General features: G+C 36.8%; 1 protein-coding gene across 3 annotated transcripts; it reads right to left on the bottom strand.

Annotated features, from left to right (window-relative positions):
• Positions 1 to 959: 959 nt before the first annotated feature.
• Positions 960 to 14,233, bottom strand: LOC6586307 (phospholipid-transporting ATPase IF). 3 transcript variants are annotated; one of them, XM_044009541.1, is made up of 11 exons: positions 10,372 to 10,425; positions 9,259 to 9,716; positions 6,000 to 6,207; positions 5,802 to 5,927; positions 5,191 to 5,737; positions 4,664 to 5,078; positions 3,465 to 4,213; positions 2,878 to 3,380; positions 2,011 to 2,824; positions 1,294 to 1,620; positions 960 to 1,229 (listed from the first exon to the last, which is right to left on the bottom strand). In XM_044009541.1, exons 2-11 carry the CDS (start codon positions 9,391 to 9,393, stop codon positions 1,016 to 1,018), a joined length of 4,038 nt encoding a protein of 1,345 aa, XP_043865476.1. In that variant the 5' UTR covers positions 9,394 to 9,716; positions 10,372 to 10,425; the 3' UTR covers positions 960 to 1,015. The 3 variants fall into 3 exon arrangements, with proteins under 3 accessions (XP_043865476.1, XP_015015993.2, XP_015015994.1); XM_015160507.3 differs by lacking the exons at positions 9,259 to 9,716; positions 10,372 to 10,425 and adding an exon at positions 14,051 to 14,233; XM_015160508.3 differs by lacking the exons at positions 9,259 to 9,716; positions 10,372 to 10,425 and adding an exon at positions 11,878 to 12,545.
• Between the last annotated feature and the right edge of the window lie 4,270 nt (positions 14,234 to 18,503).

Here is an 18,503-nt window from a genome sequence, read left to right as displayed (position 1 = left end):
GTCCATTGGACCAGTGCAAAGTGCAACGATGCAAGGCGTAGTCGATGGTGAAATCATATCGAAACGCTGCTCGATTCAAATCAATACTTGAACCATTTCTTCTTGCACTTCGAAGATTATTCCTCTGTTCATCTGTACGATAAGCTCGACGATTTCTCGTTTCTCATCTAGCCGTTTCACGGGCTGCCTCTCTTTGCTCTTGTCTTTGAGAAGCACGAATTAAGGCCCTTCTTTGCTCCATACTAACGCAGCGCTTTTTTCGGGCGATTTCTCGTTCTTCGTCAGATAATTGACTCACGATATTCCGTTGTCTAATTGAATTACAGGTCCGCTGGGAAAGATTAGATCTTCTAGGATGCGGCATTTTTATTAATAGTTATACTGAATATGCACTCGCACAAAACCACATAAAACAATCGAGACATTGATAATAGCTTATCAAGAAAAATCATAGACAACCTATGAAAAGACATTTACACAGAATAAATTTTTTTTGCATGACCGAAAACTGACACTGTTATCAAACCTACTGAGTCTCAATGACAATGCAAAGATCCTCAATAGCAATAGGGAAAATAACGCGTTTTTCAAGTATTCGTCAATTTTTTTAGTATTTTTACCGGAACCGGAACCCGGAACCCATTTTTAATGGGAAATCATTTAAGATATACTCTCCTGATCGGGGCGGAGACAAATCCAACAAATCAAAAACTATGAAAAGTGATCCAGCAGATCTCGAGTTATAAGTGTTGTAACACATAATACGACTTTGTTTTATATACATATATATATAGATATACATATGTATATACATATATTTCATTTTAACAAAAAAGCAATTTTACTTTACAAACAAAAAAGATATATATATATATATATATATATATATATATATATATATATATATATATATATATATATATATATATATATATATATATATATATATATATATATATAATAGTATACATATGTACAAATAAAACAAAATAAATAAATTAAGCCTAGGTATGTATTATAAGTAGGTCGACTCGAATTTCTGGCGCATTTCAAGCTTTCGTTGTTTGCCTGGGAATATGCTAAATTTCCTGATCTTAAGAGCTCTCTGGAGCATTCTCAGCGTGAAGTCGGGCATTAGAGCAGCGACAACCACTAAAATTACGTACAGCCATACGGGCAAGGAGCCTAGAAGGTTGTTATACGCCCAGTAAATATCAGTGTCGTAGTCCCTGTGAATCGAGAATATATAATCTCTAAAATTGATTATCACATTTGAATTGCGGTCGAACTTACAGATTGATAACGTTGTAGATAACGGTCGTAACCATAAATGCAAGTATTGATAATACTATTATCGCAATGTACCAATAGGAGAGATACATGGACTCCAACCAGAGCTTCAGGTTCACAATGATCACCACAGCCCAGATAAGCAACGTCCCAAAACATGAGAAAGCCGCCGTCTGGCCCCAACTCAGTATGACGTTGTTAAAGTAGAACATACAGTACGCAAAATAGAATATGATCACCGAATGATAAATCGCAAATACGGTCCACATCAGGAAATAGGGCCAATGCAGCTGATTATTGTTTGTGTTTTTCCTATAGAGTTTCGGATTACTACAAAAGCAAACAAGAAAATCAATCGATCAAGTCAAGTCGAAATATAATTTAGTCTAAGGGGGCTGATGTCATATGAATAATGATATCTTATATTATTACATTGAGGTATCCCAAATAAACACTAAGCTCTAAATGAGTATACATACATGTATATTAAAAATTTGGCAACTCAAGTTTCTAAGGCATTGCAATGCCTTTCGATGTCTTGATGGATTATTACCTAATTAATCTAAAATGTACTCTATATATAACCAAAATGAAATTCCGTTTAAAGTATTAGGTTAGGGTGGAGAGATGGTTTTTAGATGGATCGCTAATAAAACTATATACCATTGTGTAGATTATCGTTTTATAAAAGATACAATCTATGCATTGATTGTTACTTACTGCATAAGCTTCTCCTCGGTGTAGGGTTTTTCAGTTAGGGATATGAAGAGAATGGGCAGCGAAGTGTAGATCACATTGTAGAGGGTCAGGAACAGAGAATCGTAGACGGACGACGAAGAGAACAACGTGTGAAATTGGAATAGAAACATAATGCCCATAAACACGATGTTCTTGTAGAAGAAGTAAAGCACCAGGAACGAAAGTCGCACGCTATGATAATGGCCATGGACCAGAAGCAGACGCTTCAGCATGCAAAACTTAGCAAAAGCGAAATCGGCACAGCGAGCCGCCTGGCGGCCCTCGCGGCCCATTATGCCAATGCCGACATGGGCTTCTTGGATCATGGAAACGTCGTTGGCTCCGTCGCCAATGGAGGCTGTAGTATAGTTCTCATTAGATGACTTAATAAGGGCCACTACCTCGCTCTTCTGCAGGGGACTAAGGCGACAGCAGAGCACAGCCGTGCACTTGACGGCCACGTCGCGGAACTCCTTAGGTGCCTCGGCCAAAGCGACGGCTAAGCTCTTGCCATCAATGAGCAGAGCGCACTCCCGTCCCATTCCGAAGACGATCTCGCGTTCGAGAACATTCAAGTGAATCAGCAGATCGTCACGACTTTTGCACTCGAGTATGATATACTTCTTGGCGTCGGGCGGTATGTGACCACAGGAGAGGGCAATGTTCAGCGCCGTTTCTACTTTATCACCGGTGAGCACCCAAATCTTGATACCAGCTGCTTGCAGAGATACCAGCGTATCTGCCACATCATCCTGCAGCGCATCCTCGACAGCCGTTGCGCCAAGTAAGTCGAGGTCTGTCAAAATATAAATATAGTAGTTTGATTATCAGATAACATTGTCCACTTACTGCTCTCAATCTTAGAATAGCATTCCACGCAGAGCTGCTTGCGATTCTCCAGTGAGCTATTAGCCTGAGCCAGGGAAGTGACGAATTCCTGGTACTCTATTTCGGGAATCTCTCGCCTGGCTATAGCCAAGGTGCGCAGACCCAAGCGAGCGAAGTCGCTGATGTGGTTGTCCGTTTTGGAGACCATAACCGCCGAACTGTTCGCACATAGAGGAAACACATAGCTCTCCGCGCCTTTGGTATAGATCCATTTCTTGCCAGCCTCGTCGCGCACAATTACGCTCATGCGTTTGCGATCCGAAGTAAACTCTAATACATGCAGGCGATAGAAGCAGTCCTCCTTGTGTTTATTGTTGTTGAAGGGACGCTTGTAGTCCACATGTGGTGGAACAATACGTACACGCAGCACCTCATCATCGTCGCCAGTATAAACCAGACCCAAAAAGGCGCACGCCTCCACAAGTGCCTTCTCATCCGGACTGGATGCCTGGTAGTCCAGCAAACTATTTAATACAACCAAAATGGGAAACAGTTATCTTTTGCACCAGCAGGAGCAGTAGCAGCAGCAGGGGCAGATTTATAGTTACCACAATGTTTGCTGAATTTCATTTTTGCGGCGCTGGGACTCGGCACGTATAAGTATCGTGGACTGGCGTGTGAATAAAGGAGCTGCATAGGACTCACGCGATGTGGCACTGGCGGTGCGAAAAAGCCCGCCAACCGGTGGCGTCAAATTGCCGACGGGATTGGAGAGATACGCATTGGGAGCACCGTACGAATGGGCACGCCTGTGACCCAAGGCGGAGGCACTGTTCGCTTCCGCATACTGCGGCAGATCACGCTCTGAGGTAGAACGCTGGAACTGCAACGATATGGGGCGCATCAGGTGCGGTAATTGTACTGGCGTGCCAGCCATTGAATGACCGTTCTGCTGCTCTGTGGTGCCACTAGCAATCTCGCCAGCGGCCGCAATATGCACCTTGTTGGATCGGGCGAAGTTCGGACTGCGCTTGACTACCTGCGGCCGCTTGCGTCGCTCCACTTGATAGCTGTCGTCGCCTATCAGCAGAGGATTCACGTCCGATGAGGTCACCGTCGCATTGACACCGTTCGGATGTGCCGACACGGATGCCTCGATCGTGTTGCTTACATTCAGCTCACTGTGCTGGCTTGAATTATGACTCTCCTCGGTGATTTCGGTCATGGAGTACATTTCCGCCGGTCCAGACTTGCTGTGTTCATTCTTATTGTCCGCCTGCACATGTGCCGGCGGGCTAGTTGCTACCTGGACTGTGTGGCATACGGCCAGCGCTTGGAAGAACACCTTCTGGTCTTTCTATTGAACACAAATTGTAAAAGTCGATATATCAATACACATATATACATATATAATGGGCAGACATTCCCCATAAGGCATATATATACATCCAAATAGCTAAGTTGATCTAGTTCTGATCTCCCTCTGTTTATCTGTGCGTCAGTCTGTTCATCCTTAAACTACTGACGCTATAGAATTGGTACTTCAAATAATTATTCTTGTTGACCAAGAAAGCTACGAAATTTGTTGAGACGTTTTAGCCTTAAATTATTTGTATTTCACTGATCAAATATAAGCCTACTACTCATTGAGACATAAATCACTTATTTTACTTTTGAGCCCTCGCCCTAGTTGCCTAGTTCTAAATATTCCTCATATTTATGAATTCTTTTTGGAAGAATATTTAGAAGTCAGCGATAATATGAAATTAAAACTAACTTGAAATATGCAGTTAATATGTTGACCTACGGTAAATTTGTTGATGTCAATCAATGCTTTGGTCTCACAATCTTCCAGTCGCGTCTTTTTGTAGGAAAACTTCTGGCCTGCTATTGAGCATTGCTGAAAATTCATTTCATTTTTTGTGAGCGTGCCCGTCTTATCAGAGAAGAGTATATTGATCTGGCCGAGCTCCTCATTCAAGTTCGATGTGTTCACTACGCACTGTTGATCGGCCTCCTTATCATAGAGCTCTGTGTCCCACTCCATAAAAAAGCCGCCGATGACGCGCTGAAGTTCAATGGTAACATAGAGCGAAATGGGTATCAAATAGTTGAACAGTATGAGAAATGACAGATAGTCCTGCAAGAACTGTTTAACGCTATAGCCATCCGCTGGAGGTCCCAGGTAGCTCAGCTTCGGTATCACAAAGAGCTCATTGTATCTACAGAAATAGACATTATTCATTATCAGATTGGGTTACCAAGAATTTCTTCATAACTATTCGAATTGTCTAAGAAATTACCAATGGATGGAACTGTTGTGTGTGTACTTACCTTTTTAGGAAATAGAGCAAGGTAACTATAGCTATTAAAGCTACAAGTATAAATATTAAAAATCTGTTCACGTAGATTTCACTTGAGGCTGTCTTATTGCGTGTTAGTCGACTGTTCAGCTGCAGCTTTGTAGTCATTCCCGTGTAGATGGCACAGCCGATGACGCACTCTGTATTCTTAACACGCGACCCGCGGAGCAGCACATTTTCGGCCGAGAGGGGAAGGACGCGTCCCTCGCCACCGGCTAGCTCGATTTTTCCATTAAAGCTATATAGATCGGTGCCGGGAGTTTCGCATTCGATAATGCCTAGCTTGTGCATCTGCTCAATGGGCACTGTTGGCAGATCCCTAGGCACTAGCAGAGTCTTCAGATTCGATTCGCCATCCAAATTTGCCGTAGTGATAAAGCACTTGCCATGCGGATCGGTTGAGCGCAGCAGGACCAAATCGCAGGGTACATCACAGTCTCGTTCGACAACGATCAGATCGCCCGGGGCCACATTCTGCGACTGTATTATAGCCTCCTCGCCATTCTTAATGATCGTTACTGTTGACCACAATTAGCACATTAGACACTGTCATATGTATTATAACACATTTTGTACACTTACCCGGGGATCGGTTTACAACATTGTCAGTTCTATATCGCAATATGTCTTCATAGCCCTGTTTCGCCGCTGTCACAGCTATCACAAACACTAAAGGCAGCAACGACGTCATGGGCGAAACAGGACTGTCTGAAAACATAAGACAGATACCATGTAGCTGAAGTAAATATACATATATATATTGTCTGGATTTAGGCTTACCAATTAGTAACGATATTATAGTCATAACTAGAAAATAAAAATTGGCTATGCGGCGAAACTGTTCCAACAGATTCTGTGGCAGGAATGTGAGCAATGTGTACTTTGTGGACTTAATCCGATTCTGATTCGTTGACTTCTTCTTTTTAGCATCCTCAGAGCCGCCAATTTGTATTTGTAGCCAATCATTTATAGTGCTAACTCTCGATCCCTACAAAATATCAATAAAATAATATATTGTATATATATAATATATTGTATATATATATTGTATATATATAAAATATATTGTATATATATAAAAATGAATAATAAAGTAACAGTAAAATATCTGTAGAAATTTTCTTTTTTTTTTATATATATATATATATATATATATATATATATATATATATATATATATGAAAAAAAAAGAAAATTTCTACAGATATTTTACTGTTACTTTATTATTCATTTTTATTATTGCTAATATTAATCATAATTCTATTATTATATATGGTCCAACAACACAAATGTATATATTAGTAATTTTTTTTAGTACTCTTATTTATATTATTATTATTATTATGATTCTTATGGCTGTTATTATTAAGAAGATCTGAACGACGATATGGAAACTTTGGTATACGCGGCAAGGAATCTGGCTTCTGGTAGGCAACGAATATGATCTTCACCATATATGTATATGTACATACATACATATGTGTGTTACTGAGCCCACGTCAAATGGAGAAATGTGAGTAGCTCGGAAGGAGCATTTCTGCAAATGCAATGACCTTCCTTAAGTATAGAGTAAAGAACAGAAAAGAACAATTAAGAAAGCTCTAGTCGAGACTACTCGACTACGAGATTTCCTGAACCCTTCGAGCAACTGATATTTCAATAATTATTCGCACATACATACACACACGCACACACACAGCCATACGCACGCACGCATAAACACGCATTGGCTGCAGTGGTTGCTTACTATGGGAACTTAATTGTTCAATAACATTTCTCGTGGATGTACTTTCTTCAAGAAACTTTCAGTTTATGATTATAACATGGATATGCATGCATTTCCAAAGCATAAGTCTCTAGTATTTGAAATCTGCCTGTTACATACATTTTAACAAAACCATTATACCCTGATTTCCCATTTTAAATGGGTTCAGGTTATAACAAGTAAGAAGGCTCTAGTCGAGACTGCTCGACTAGGAGATACCCTGAACCCTCCAAGCTGATATTCTAATCATCCTGCACTTCTTCTATGCACACATACATACACATGCATCCAGACGCACGTATAACAACGCGCTCTGCTGACGGCGCAGTAAGCAGCGACTGTGCTTGGGCTGCGCTGCAATGTGGGCAATATTATACGAATTAATTTGTTGAATAATTTAATTTCTAGACGTACAACCTTAATGAAACTATCAGAACGTAATCATAATGTTCAAATTTATGTACATTCCAAAGCACAAGTCCCTAGTACTTGAAATGCGTTTTTTACAAATTGGGGGCGAAGGGGGCGTGGTATCCAAAATCTGTAAATTACAAAATTCTCATAATATTGCCCACACTGCAGTGCAGCCCAAGCGCAGCCGCTGCTAGCTGCGCAGTTTGCAGAGCGCGTGCTTATACGTGCATGTGTATGTATGTGTGCATAAAAGAAGTCCAGAACGATTAGAATATCAGCTTGGAGGGTTCAGGGTATCTCCTAGTCGAGCAGTCTCGACTGGAGCCTTCTTACTTGTTTAATTTTTTGTTTTTAGTGTGCCAATAATTTTGTTCAGAAAAATCGAGGTTTATTTTTGGTTATTGAATTTAAAAAAAAAAAGTGCGTTGAAGTTTTTCGCAATATTTTTACTGTTTAATTTAATAAATACCCAATTCTATATAGTAAATTTTTTGTTTCACTAAAAAAACGTTAAAAAAGAATTACAAAATTGCTTTAAAGTTTAAAAAGCTTGCTGTGCCAATAATTTAGTTCGTCACTGTACATATATTCTTGTTCAGGGCGACGAGCTGAGTTAATTTAGCCCTGTCCGTCTGTCTGTTCGTCTGTCTGTCCGTCCGTCTGTCCGTATGTTTGAACGCGTCGATTTCAGAAGATATAAGAGCTATAGACTTGATTTTTTTTAATGACTGTATATACAGCGCGGATGCCGAGTTTGTCTTTAAAATTTGATAAATCATCCCGTTATGTTTTTATCGAATGAAAACATTCAAGTTCAAGTCAGATGCCACTATAGCTAATTGTGAATGATTTTTAATTTTTTAAAATTTTTCAAGTATTCAATAGAATATGTAGATCATATGCTGAAAGTTTCATTAAATTCCGTTAAGTCAATCGACGGTAAAAAATAATAAAATGTTTGGCCAACAGCTAGCACATTCTTAGAATCACATCAGCTGTTAGTTTGGTATAGTTTTGCTAGATGGCGCTGCAGCAGTGAATCTATTTCAGGTTTGTCAATGCAGCTTCTAGAAATGAGGTGGCGTAGTGAGTAGCGGCGTGACGCTCGATCGAGAAGTCGCGAGCTCGAATCTAGATATTTATATGTTTAATTAAATGAGTTTTCTATCTGTCCAATATTTTTAAATACATCGAAATTGAAATTTTAACCATACTACATTTTTATTAGTTTGGTTCAGGGAAGTATTTAGTCGAGCACTCTCGACTAGAGTTTTCTGACTTATTTGAACTCCATTTTGTTTATTGTTACTAAATTGTTCCCGCGGACATATCGAAAGATCCATGTACTTCAATTAGACTCTTGCAATTAAATATAAACATTCATAAAAGTTTTGTTTATTTATTTTCTAGCTGTTATACAAGCATTTCATACCTAATGTACAGCATTGCACGGGAATCATATTGTGCTTGCTAAAAGGTTAATGGGGTTAATAAATAAAAATATGTATATATACATATATATATATATATTTTTATTTATAGATATATATTTCTTTGCATCCATGAATAACTGCTTGGTTATTCTCTCAGTTAGACAAGCTACCGATCGGGTTACGATTCGGGTCGCATATTAAATCAGATTGTCTTCTAATTAACCCAACATTGCTGATTATGATTCATATTGAGACTATGAGCGAGGCGACATGACGACCAGTGAAGCAACCAACTGTTAGCAACTCAACAGTATAATATAAAATTCGGTGTGTTAAGCTTTCAGTTTTGTTTAGTACTTTATTAGTATATACATATATACATGCATGCATGAGTTTTTTGTTCTATGCGTAGGTTATTGTGACGAACCTTGCGTTGTCTCCATATAAATGTTTCCTTTAAATAGTAGTGCGGTTCCTGTTCAGGCCAGGTAGATGGCTGATATGCACCGATATGATTAATGCGCCGAAATCCGCTTAGATAGTCATGGCCAAAGAAATTCATTGTCTAAGACCTTGCTGACACTCATTAGCAGATCAACCGTTATAATCATATACAATTTGTGTATGTGCATTTTTCTCTATGGAAGTTGTGCTCAGTCCAGAGAGAGTTTCAATGAGAGGAACAAAGACAGAGACAGCGACAGCGACAACTGACAAATGGTTAGCTAAATCAGATCGAATTGGAACTGTAATTGCACTTGTGCATGTTCTTTTCTGTGCTGTTGCTTTAAAAGCATTTCCGTTTGATGTACTTCATCTGCACGTTTCTCAGATTGCGTCTGTATCTGTACAATTTGCTTTCTCCACACATATTAAAATTATAACCTTAAAACGATGTTAAGTGGGTAATTTTAACACTTCAATTGAGCAGTATATGTATATATACGTATATATATGTATATACGTATATATATATATATATATATATATATATATATATATATATATATATATATATATATATATATATATATATATATATATATATATATATGTATATATATATATATCATATTCCTAGTGTATGTAGGTGTGCATATCAATGCGTGGTATTTGTTTTTCACATTTACATGACTTTTAGATAGATGTTTAATATTTTACACGCTCTTGACGTCGAACATCACGTAATAAATGTGAGAATTGCTCTCCACTCAATGAGTACATACCATATAATATATAAAATATAACAAATAATATATTATATATAATATATAATGTATAATATATAATATATAATATATAATATATAATATATAATATATAATATATAATATATAATATATAATATATAATATATAATATATAATATATAATATATAATATATAATATATAATATATAATATATAATATATAATATATAATATATAATATATAATATATATGTATATATAAATATTTAAAATATTTATATTATTAATCTATATATTTTATTGTTGTTGACTATCACGATAAATCTGTTAAAATTATAAATATACATACATATATAAACGAAATCAAATTAATTGCTACCCGAACGCGATGTGCACAACTTAAAAGCCGTTCTCATACTGAGAATTAGATCTGCATTGCCAGTGGGCACTTCTCATACCCATACCCATGCGCTATGCGCCTTCCCTTTACCAGCTTCCCGCTCGTATAGTCCACGAGCCAATAAGCGTAAAATTTGATCTTATTGGCGCTAGCTACCGAGTGCTACATTCGAGACGCCAAAGACCTACTGCTCGTATACTCGACTTATGAGTTCAAAGTGCATGCTTAATTTTCCAGCTCGTCAAATTCGTCGATATTTGATTGATCTGAAATATTCGCATACACGCAAACACGGGAACCAGTAATAATATCGCAGAAGACATTTGTACTTTATGTACATACATATGTATATACTATGTATATGTATAACAAAGATACATATATCTATTTTCATAATATTTTATATAACACTGTAGATAATATAAAATAAATCACATTCACTTCATAAAATTGAGTTGTCATAAAAAGATATATCCCAGTTTCCCGTAAGATCCTTAAAATAGCGTTGACAATTCAATGCCATATTATAGTACTTGATCAAATACTAAAATACATAATTACGAATTCAAGAGTTGATGGGCTTGAAAGCGCATTCTGTTTCTATTCGTGCCAGAGCAAGTTACACATAATTTCCTTTTACATACTTTAAAAGAAACTGTAGACCAAACTTGATGGATCTACGACTTTCAGCTATCTTGAGATTCTGAGTTACTGACTCTCAAAGCTACAATCAGGCCTATGGGAGAACTGCAATAGCTCAGATAGAGCAATTGTTGATACTCAATAAGTTTTTTTTTTTTTAATACCAACATAAACTATTCTAAATAGATTTTCTAATTTCAATGGTGCCAGGTAAAACTGAATTTTTCTTTGAATATGCAATTTGATATTTCTCTTTAGTAATATTTCGAGCAACTAAGCTCCAAAAGTTGTGCGTCCGAAACCTTTTAAACAAATACAAGCAATTGACAAGCAAAGATAAACAATTTAAAAGCAATATAGCACCTCTTCAAGGTTTCACGCCCAATCCAAATATAAATGACGTTATTGAAAGTTTAGAAGGCGCTATAAGCAAGGGCTTATGTTGAGAACTAACCATAGGTTTTTGTTCAAATATGCTCGACTAAATGGGTATTGACTTACGCACGCTTAGGGTGTGTCACCGCCACATCAATGCGCACATTCAGCGAGAGATAATACAAAGATAATAGAGTAAAGATTTGACTCTTTCTGATGTCGCAACTCAGCCGTAACGTTTGATGTGTGCACAGGGAGAAAATTCCTAATTGAATTGCAGAGTGCGTTGAATTATTTTAATTAAATTTAAAATTGAATCCAAAATAAAATGTAAAACAAAAACAAAACTGTAGCCTACCTTTAAGCTTTAATTATTTTTATGTTTAAGTGCAAGAGAATATCTTGATAGTTAGGTAAATATGTGAAAGGATAACTCACCCGCTTGACAAATATCTTTGAAAACATCTTATCCATATTTTTACGAAACCCGTCGAAGTCTAATAAAATTCGTTGTTGATTAAATACAATGTGGCCCGGAGTCGAAGCAATCGCATACTACCGAACGGCTTGTATATGTTAACCAAAAGCTGCTCGTATAGGGGCTTATCGCTATTGTAGCAAGTGGGTAGTGGATAGCGGGAAGTGGGTAGTGGGTAGTGGGTAGTCGGTAGTGAGTAGTGTATAGCGGTTAGTGGGTAGTGCCCGAATGCAGATAGTCGCCGTTAACGTTCAATATCAAAGCAAGCCAACCGATCCCGGTTAGCGTAAATGTTGTGCGAATATACTATTGCACAAGCATGTATTGTCAAATGGGGACATAGATTCCATTTATGAGCGACCACGAAGCGAGTGAAAAGCAAGAGGGGCGACGAATCAGTATAGAATGATTACAAGCTCTGTCTCTTTCATTAGTCCAAAATCAAACGAATCACTTTCGGGCCTTTGGTGATTGTGTTTATTCCATGTGTCATACTCGACGCTCGGAGGTACAATTTCTTTGCGTCCCTTGGTCTCTCGCGCTCGACAGATCTCCGCTAATCCAACTTAATCGGTTATGGACTACACCAAAACTGTGCACGCTCTATACGACAGTTATTTTCTTTTTGCTCAAATAGGGCGCTCTTGACTAGACTCTCCCATATCAGCATACAAACACCCTGAAACCTGATAAGAATATGACTATGCTTTATCTACCTAACCTGACTAACACACATTTAAGACACTTCAACATTAATGTTATTTCTACGAAACACTCATGTACATATATAAAAAATATAAATATAATGCATATATATACACATATGTATATAAATATAGGAATATATCCGATATTGCATGCTGTCAATATACCAAAGCATTGCCCACATTTCATTGGGTTGTGTTCATAATGCAATTCCAAGTAACATGTTTTATAGGTAGTAGTACATCATCTATTGGTCTATCGGATAAGTACCCTTTGAAGAGTTTATAGATTTTGGGTTTCACAATTCGAATAGAATGACGTCCATATTTCTGTACCATAAAGATTTTATACTGCTTCTTATTATCTGATGTAAGCGTTGTTAGAGAAAGTTTTTAGCAATTACCTATTATGATAGCATACTTTATGGAGGAGAACAATTCCAATATATGTAAATGAGTCTCAACAATCCCAAAAAATGGCGATGGACTTCAAAGTTCAGCATTAGTCTCTTCATATCCATGGAAAATAGGAATGGGATGTTCAGTATACTGATACCAACCCTTCCTAATGCCAATCAAAAGACTCGTCCCATTGTTTAAAATTTAAATTCAGGTTTCTTAGCATATTCACGCTATAAGCTTACTCATTTCATTTTCATTTATACAATTTGATTTGAAGCTTAAACATATAGAGCAAGTTTTTAAGAGTGTGTTGTTCCAAAGGAAATAATAGTATGCAAAAGTAATATTACAAAACTAATTTATATGATTGCACTTGTTTCAAATCAACAATTATTAAGAGTGTATTTAAGAGTGTGTTGTTCCAAAGGAAATAATAGTATGCAAAAGTAATATTACAAAACTAATTTATATGATTGCACTTGTTTCAAATCAACAATTATTAATTCCATTTTCAAGATAGCACTTAACTATATACTATGTATGTCTGTGACTAATCGTATAATCATATCCCTTTTCACACGATGGTATATCAAACACTAATTCTTATGACTAACTTTCTATTTAATAGATACAAACGATACATATTAGGATTGCTATTAGAGTTCGGTACTGCTTTCATAATATTGGCTGTACAGACTTTCTAAACTCTTACACTTCTTCATTATTCCTCAGAATAAATTGCATTCCAAACACAAAAAAAAAAAAAAAAAAAAAAAAAAAAAACATTACTGAGTAGTTTAATCCACTTTTATTTGTAGATATACGTATAATATGTTTTTTTATAGCAAAATGTATAGAAAACATTCTCACAACAATTGAACTGTTTTAGTTTGTCATGTCACATGTCACAAAAAAGCTGAAAATATTTCACAATAGCTCGTTTTCCAACTGCAAAAGTGCACCTCTACCTATGCATGTATTTGAATGCACTCTCGTTATGACCACAAATTCCAATGTGTAAACATACCATTCTGTGTATAATGCTGTTTATTGGTCGAACAGACACTAATCCTTTCAAATTAAATAAACAGAAATTAAGTTTAAATCTGTATATATACATATATATGTATACGTATACGTATATACATATGTATATATCTATTTACATATGCACATATGTATATTTGTGAACGAGTATACACAGGAAGGAGAAGCCTTCTACGCGCAAACTGATCTATCGGCAAACTGCCGAAGAATTGTTGATAGCGATAGTACTCGCAATATGTGGCTAACGTATACATATATGTACGTATTAGTATATACAACGAGGCTTACCGAACATACATATACCTACTACTAATATATATATATATATATATATATATATATATATATATATATATACAATCATATTTGTATTAGTGGTAGGTTCGAGGTGAGGGTTCGTTTGTTCACCAAAAATATATATTTATGTACAACAGCAAATGCTTTCAAATAAAATGATCATCAATCTAAAAGAGAGCGATATACGAACAGACGCATTAACAAATATACATACACACAAATATATGAATATGTATGTATGTAACTAACATTGTATAAGTGGGCATATCGAAGAAACTTTTGTAGATAAGCTTAGAAACTTTTGAGAATTGGGCAGTTTTCGACCAAACCTGCCGCCTTCCATATATGCGGCACTCCCAAATACCGTTCACTACTATTCCGTTTATTTTTCTCTCCTAACCAGCCCCAGTCAGTGAACCAACACGCAGAGATAAAGTTGATAGCACTATCTTATCTTAGAGCATTGAATCATGCATACACATTCAGACACACATACATACATACATTGAGCACACATACACACACATAGACACCCCTCCCCCCCTCCCCACCACCATACCAATAAACTTAACTCACGGGCATTGGCGAAATCGTCAGGTAACTCACACGAGAGCTCAATCATTTGAGTAAACTTGCCCATTACCTGCACATTGGAAGCGTTCGTTCAAGGAATCGCACATATAGGGTATATACATATATATTTAACATGTGGCAACATGAAGAGTAGTCCGCAGCCTTATCTCACATATTACGGACGCTCGATATCGAGCTATACTTTGTTTGAAATATGACTACAACATATTAAGTAGATGGGCATTCACAATCTGTAAATGCTAAACAAACAAGTAAGAAAGCTCTAGTCGAGTGGGCTCGACTACGAGACCCCCTGAACCTTTCGAGCAATAGATATTTCAATCATTTTTCGCGTCTTTCTGCTTACACATGACACACGCACACACACACACGCATACACACACACATACACGCACACAAGCACCCACGCCTAAACACGCATGGTCTGCAGTCTGTGCTTGCTATAAGAACTTAATTGCTTAATAACTATTTTTGTGAACATACGATCTTCATGAAAATTTCATATTATGATTATAATATGTTTTTAGTACTTGAAATACGCCTTTTAAAAAGGTGAGGGTGAGGGGGTGGATATAGGGGTAGGGGGTGAATCACAACAAAAATCGAAATTATATAAAATACATATAAGTCTACATTTAAAATTTGCAAGCTCTAGCTCTAAAGGTGTAGGAGATATAATTAAATAACAAGCTTTCGATAAGGTTTTTGATCGATAATAAAATATCGGGAGTAATTATCGATATATAGAGAAAAACTCGATATGCGCGTGCTATACACGGACCTAGAAAAAAAATTCAAGTTTTCGATTCGATTAAAAACGTTATCGAAAACCAGTAATAAATTTATATCTCCTACATCTTTTAAGCTAAAGTCTCCAAATTTTTTATGTATACTTATATGCATTTTATACAATTTCGGTTTTAATCAAAATTTACCCCCCACTCCTAATTCACCCCCTCACCCGCACATTTGTAAAAGGCGTATTTCAAATAGTAGAGACTTGTGCTTTGGCAAATACATACATATCTATGATATAATCATAATCTAAAAGTTTCATGAAGAAACTACATTCACAAGAAAAGTTATTGAACAATTAATTTCCCTTAGTAAGCCACCACTGCAGCCAATGCGTCTTTATGCGTGCGTCCGTATCTCTCTGTGTGTGCGTGTGTGTGTGTGTGTGTGTGCGTATGATGTGTGTGTATATGCCTGTGTGTGTAAGCGTGTGTGTGTGTGTGTGTGTGTGCGTGTGTGTGTCTTGTGTTAGCAGAAAGACGCGAAAAATGATTGAAACAGCTATTGCTCGAAGGGTTCAGGGGATCTCGTAGTCGGGCACTCTCGACTAGAGCTTTCTTACTTGTTTTTTATACCCTGAACGCATTTTCAATGGGAAATCAGGGTATAATGGTTTTGTTGAAATGTATGTAACAGGGAGAAGGAGGCGTGGCAGACCCCACAAAGTATATATATTCTTGATTAGGGCGACGAGCTGAGTCGATTTGGCCCTGTCCGTCCGTCTGTCCGTATGTTTGAACGCGTCGATTTCCGAAGATATAAGAGCTAGAGACTTAAATTTTTTTTAAATGACCGTATATACATCGCGGATGCCGAGTTTGCTTTTAAAATTCGATAAATCATCCCGTTATGTTTTTATCGAATGAAAACATTCAAGTTCAAGTCAGATGCCAGCATAGCTAATTGTGAATGATTTTTCATTTTTTAATTTTTTTCAAGTATTCAATAAAATATGTAGATCATATGCTGAAAGTTTCATTAAATTCCGTTAAGTCAATCGACGGTAAAAAATAATAAAATGTTTGGCCAGTTAACAAACGCACGTGCAACAGCTAGCACATTCTTAGAATCACATCAGCTGTTAGTTTGGTATAGTTTTGCTAGATGGCGCTGCAGCAGTGAATCTATTTCAGGTTTGTCAATGCAGCTTCTAGAAATGAGGTGGCGTAGTGAGTAGCGGCGTGACGCTCGATCGAGAAGTCGCGAGCTCGAATCTAGAGCGCGCAGCTGAGATTAGCTCTTTTAATTGTTTCAAAATATTTATATTTTTAATTAAATGAGTTTTCTATCTGTCCAATATTTTTAAATACATCGAAATTGAAATTTTAACCATACTACATTTTTATTAGTTTGGGTCAGGGAAGTATCTAGTCGAGCACTCTCGACTAAAGCTTTCTTACTTGTTTAAATATGTTTTTGGCGACTCGTAGTCATTTCTTCATCCTCCGCAAGTCGTATCATAAGTTTTACAATATATATTTAAGTTAAGCATATTAATATTCATTGTATTGCGTAGAATTGTTTTCCAAGTATTGACCTGACAAAAAGTTCTTTTCACTTGCGCGTTGGACCATGGCAAGGAAAGCAATGCCATTTCAATAGTAGCCAAGTCCCTGAATTTTTCAACCCAAAACTTTATAGTTAAAAACCTTATCGAAAATTTGTTATTTAATTATATCTCCTACACCTTTAGAGCTAAAGTTTCAAAATTTTATATGTAGACTCATATGTATATAATTTCCACCACCTCACCCAGTGTATTTCAAATACTAGAGACTTGTGCTTTGGCACATACACGTACTATAATTGTATGCTTACGATCAGAAAGTCTCAGAGCATAGTCTATCAACAAGAAAACTTATTAAACAATAAAGTTTCCATAGTAAGCCCACACTGCATCCAATGCATGTTTATGCTTGCATCCCTTTGTTGTTCTGTGTGTGTGTTTCTTGTGTAAGCAGAAAGCCGCGAAGAATTATTGGGAAATATAAATTCTTCGAAGGGTTCAGGGGATTTCGTAGGCGAGACTGCGCGACGTAGTCGAGACTGCCCAACGTAGTCAAGACTGCCCGACTACGAGATCCCCTGAACCATTCGAGCAACTGATATTTCAATAATTATTCGCACATGCACACACACGCGCACATACACAGACATACACACGCACGCATAAACACACACTGGCTGCAGAGGTGGCTTACTATGGGAACTTAATTGCTTAATAACTTTTCTTATGGATGGACTATCTTCATGATTTCATCACTTTCACTTTCATATTATGATTATAACATAGATATGCATGCATTTGCCAAAGCAAAAGTCTCTTGTATTTGAAGTACGCCTTTTACAAATATGTGGGTGAGGGGATGAGTATAGGGGTGGGTGGGTAAATTTTGACAAAAAACGAAATTCTTTAAAATATATATGAATGTATATTTAAAGTTTGGCTACTTTAGCTTTAAAGATGTAGCAGATATAAATTTATTACTGGTTTTCGATAATGATTTTAATCGATAACAAAATAATGGGGCAAGTTATCGTTTTTAAAGCGAAACTCGATATGCGCGTGGGACACAAGGACCTAGGAAAGGTTCTAGCTCTTATATCTTCTGCCTGTTGCATACTTTTAACAAAACCATTATGCCCTGATTTCCCATTTTCAATGGGCTCGGGGTATAAAAACAAAATATATATTAAACGTATTTTATAGCATATTATCTATAAGCAACGCGTTATTCATAAGTGCG

Source organism: Drosophila mojavensis, unplaced genomic scaffold, assembly GCF_018153725.1.
Source record: "Drosophila mojavensis isolate 15081-1352.22 unplaced genomic scaffold, ASM1815372v1 contig_136, whole genome shotgun sequence".
Classification (NCBI taxonomy): domain Eukaryota; kingdom Metazoa; phylum Arthropoda; class Insecta; order Diptera; family Drosophilidae; genus Drosophila; species Drosophila mojavensis.
This window is presented reverse-complemented; position numbering and strand designations above follow the sequence as displayed.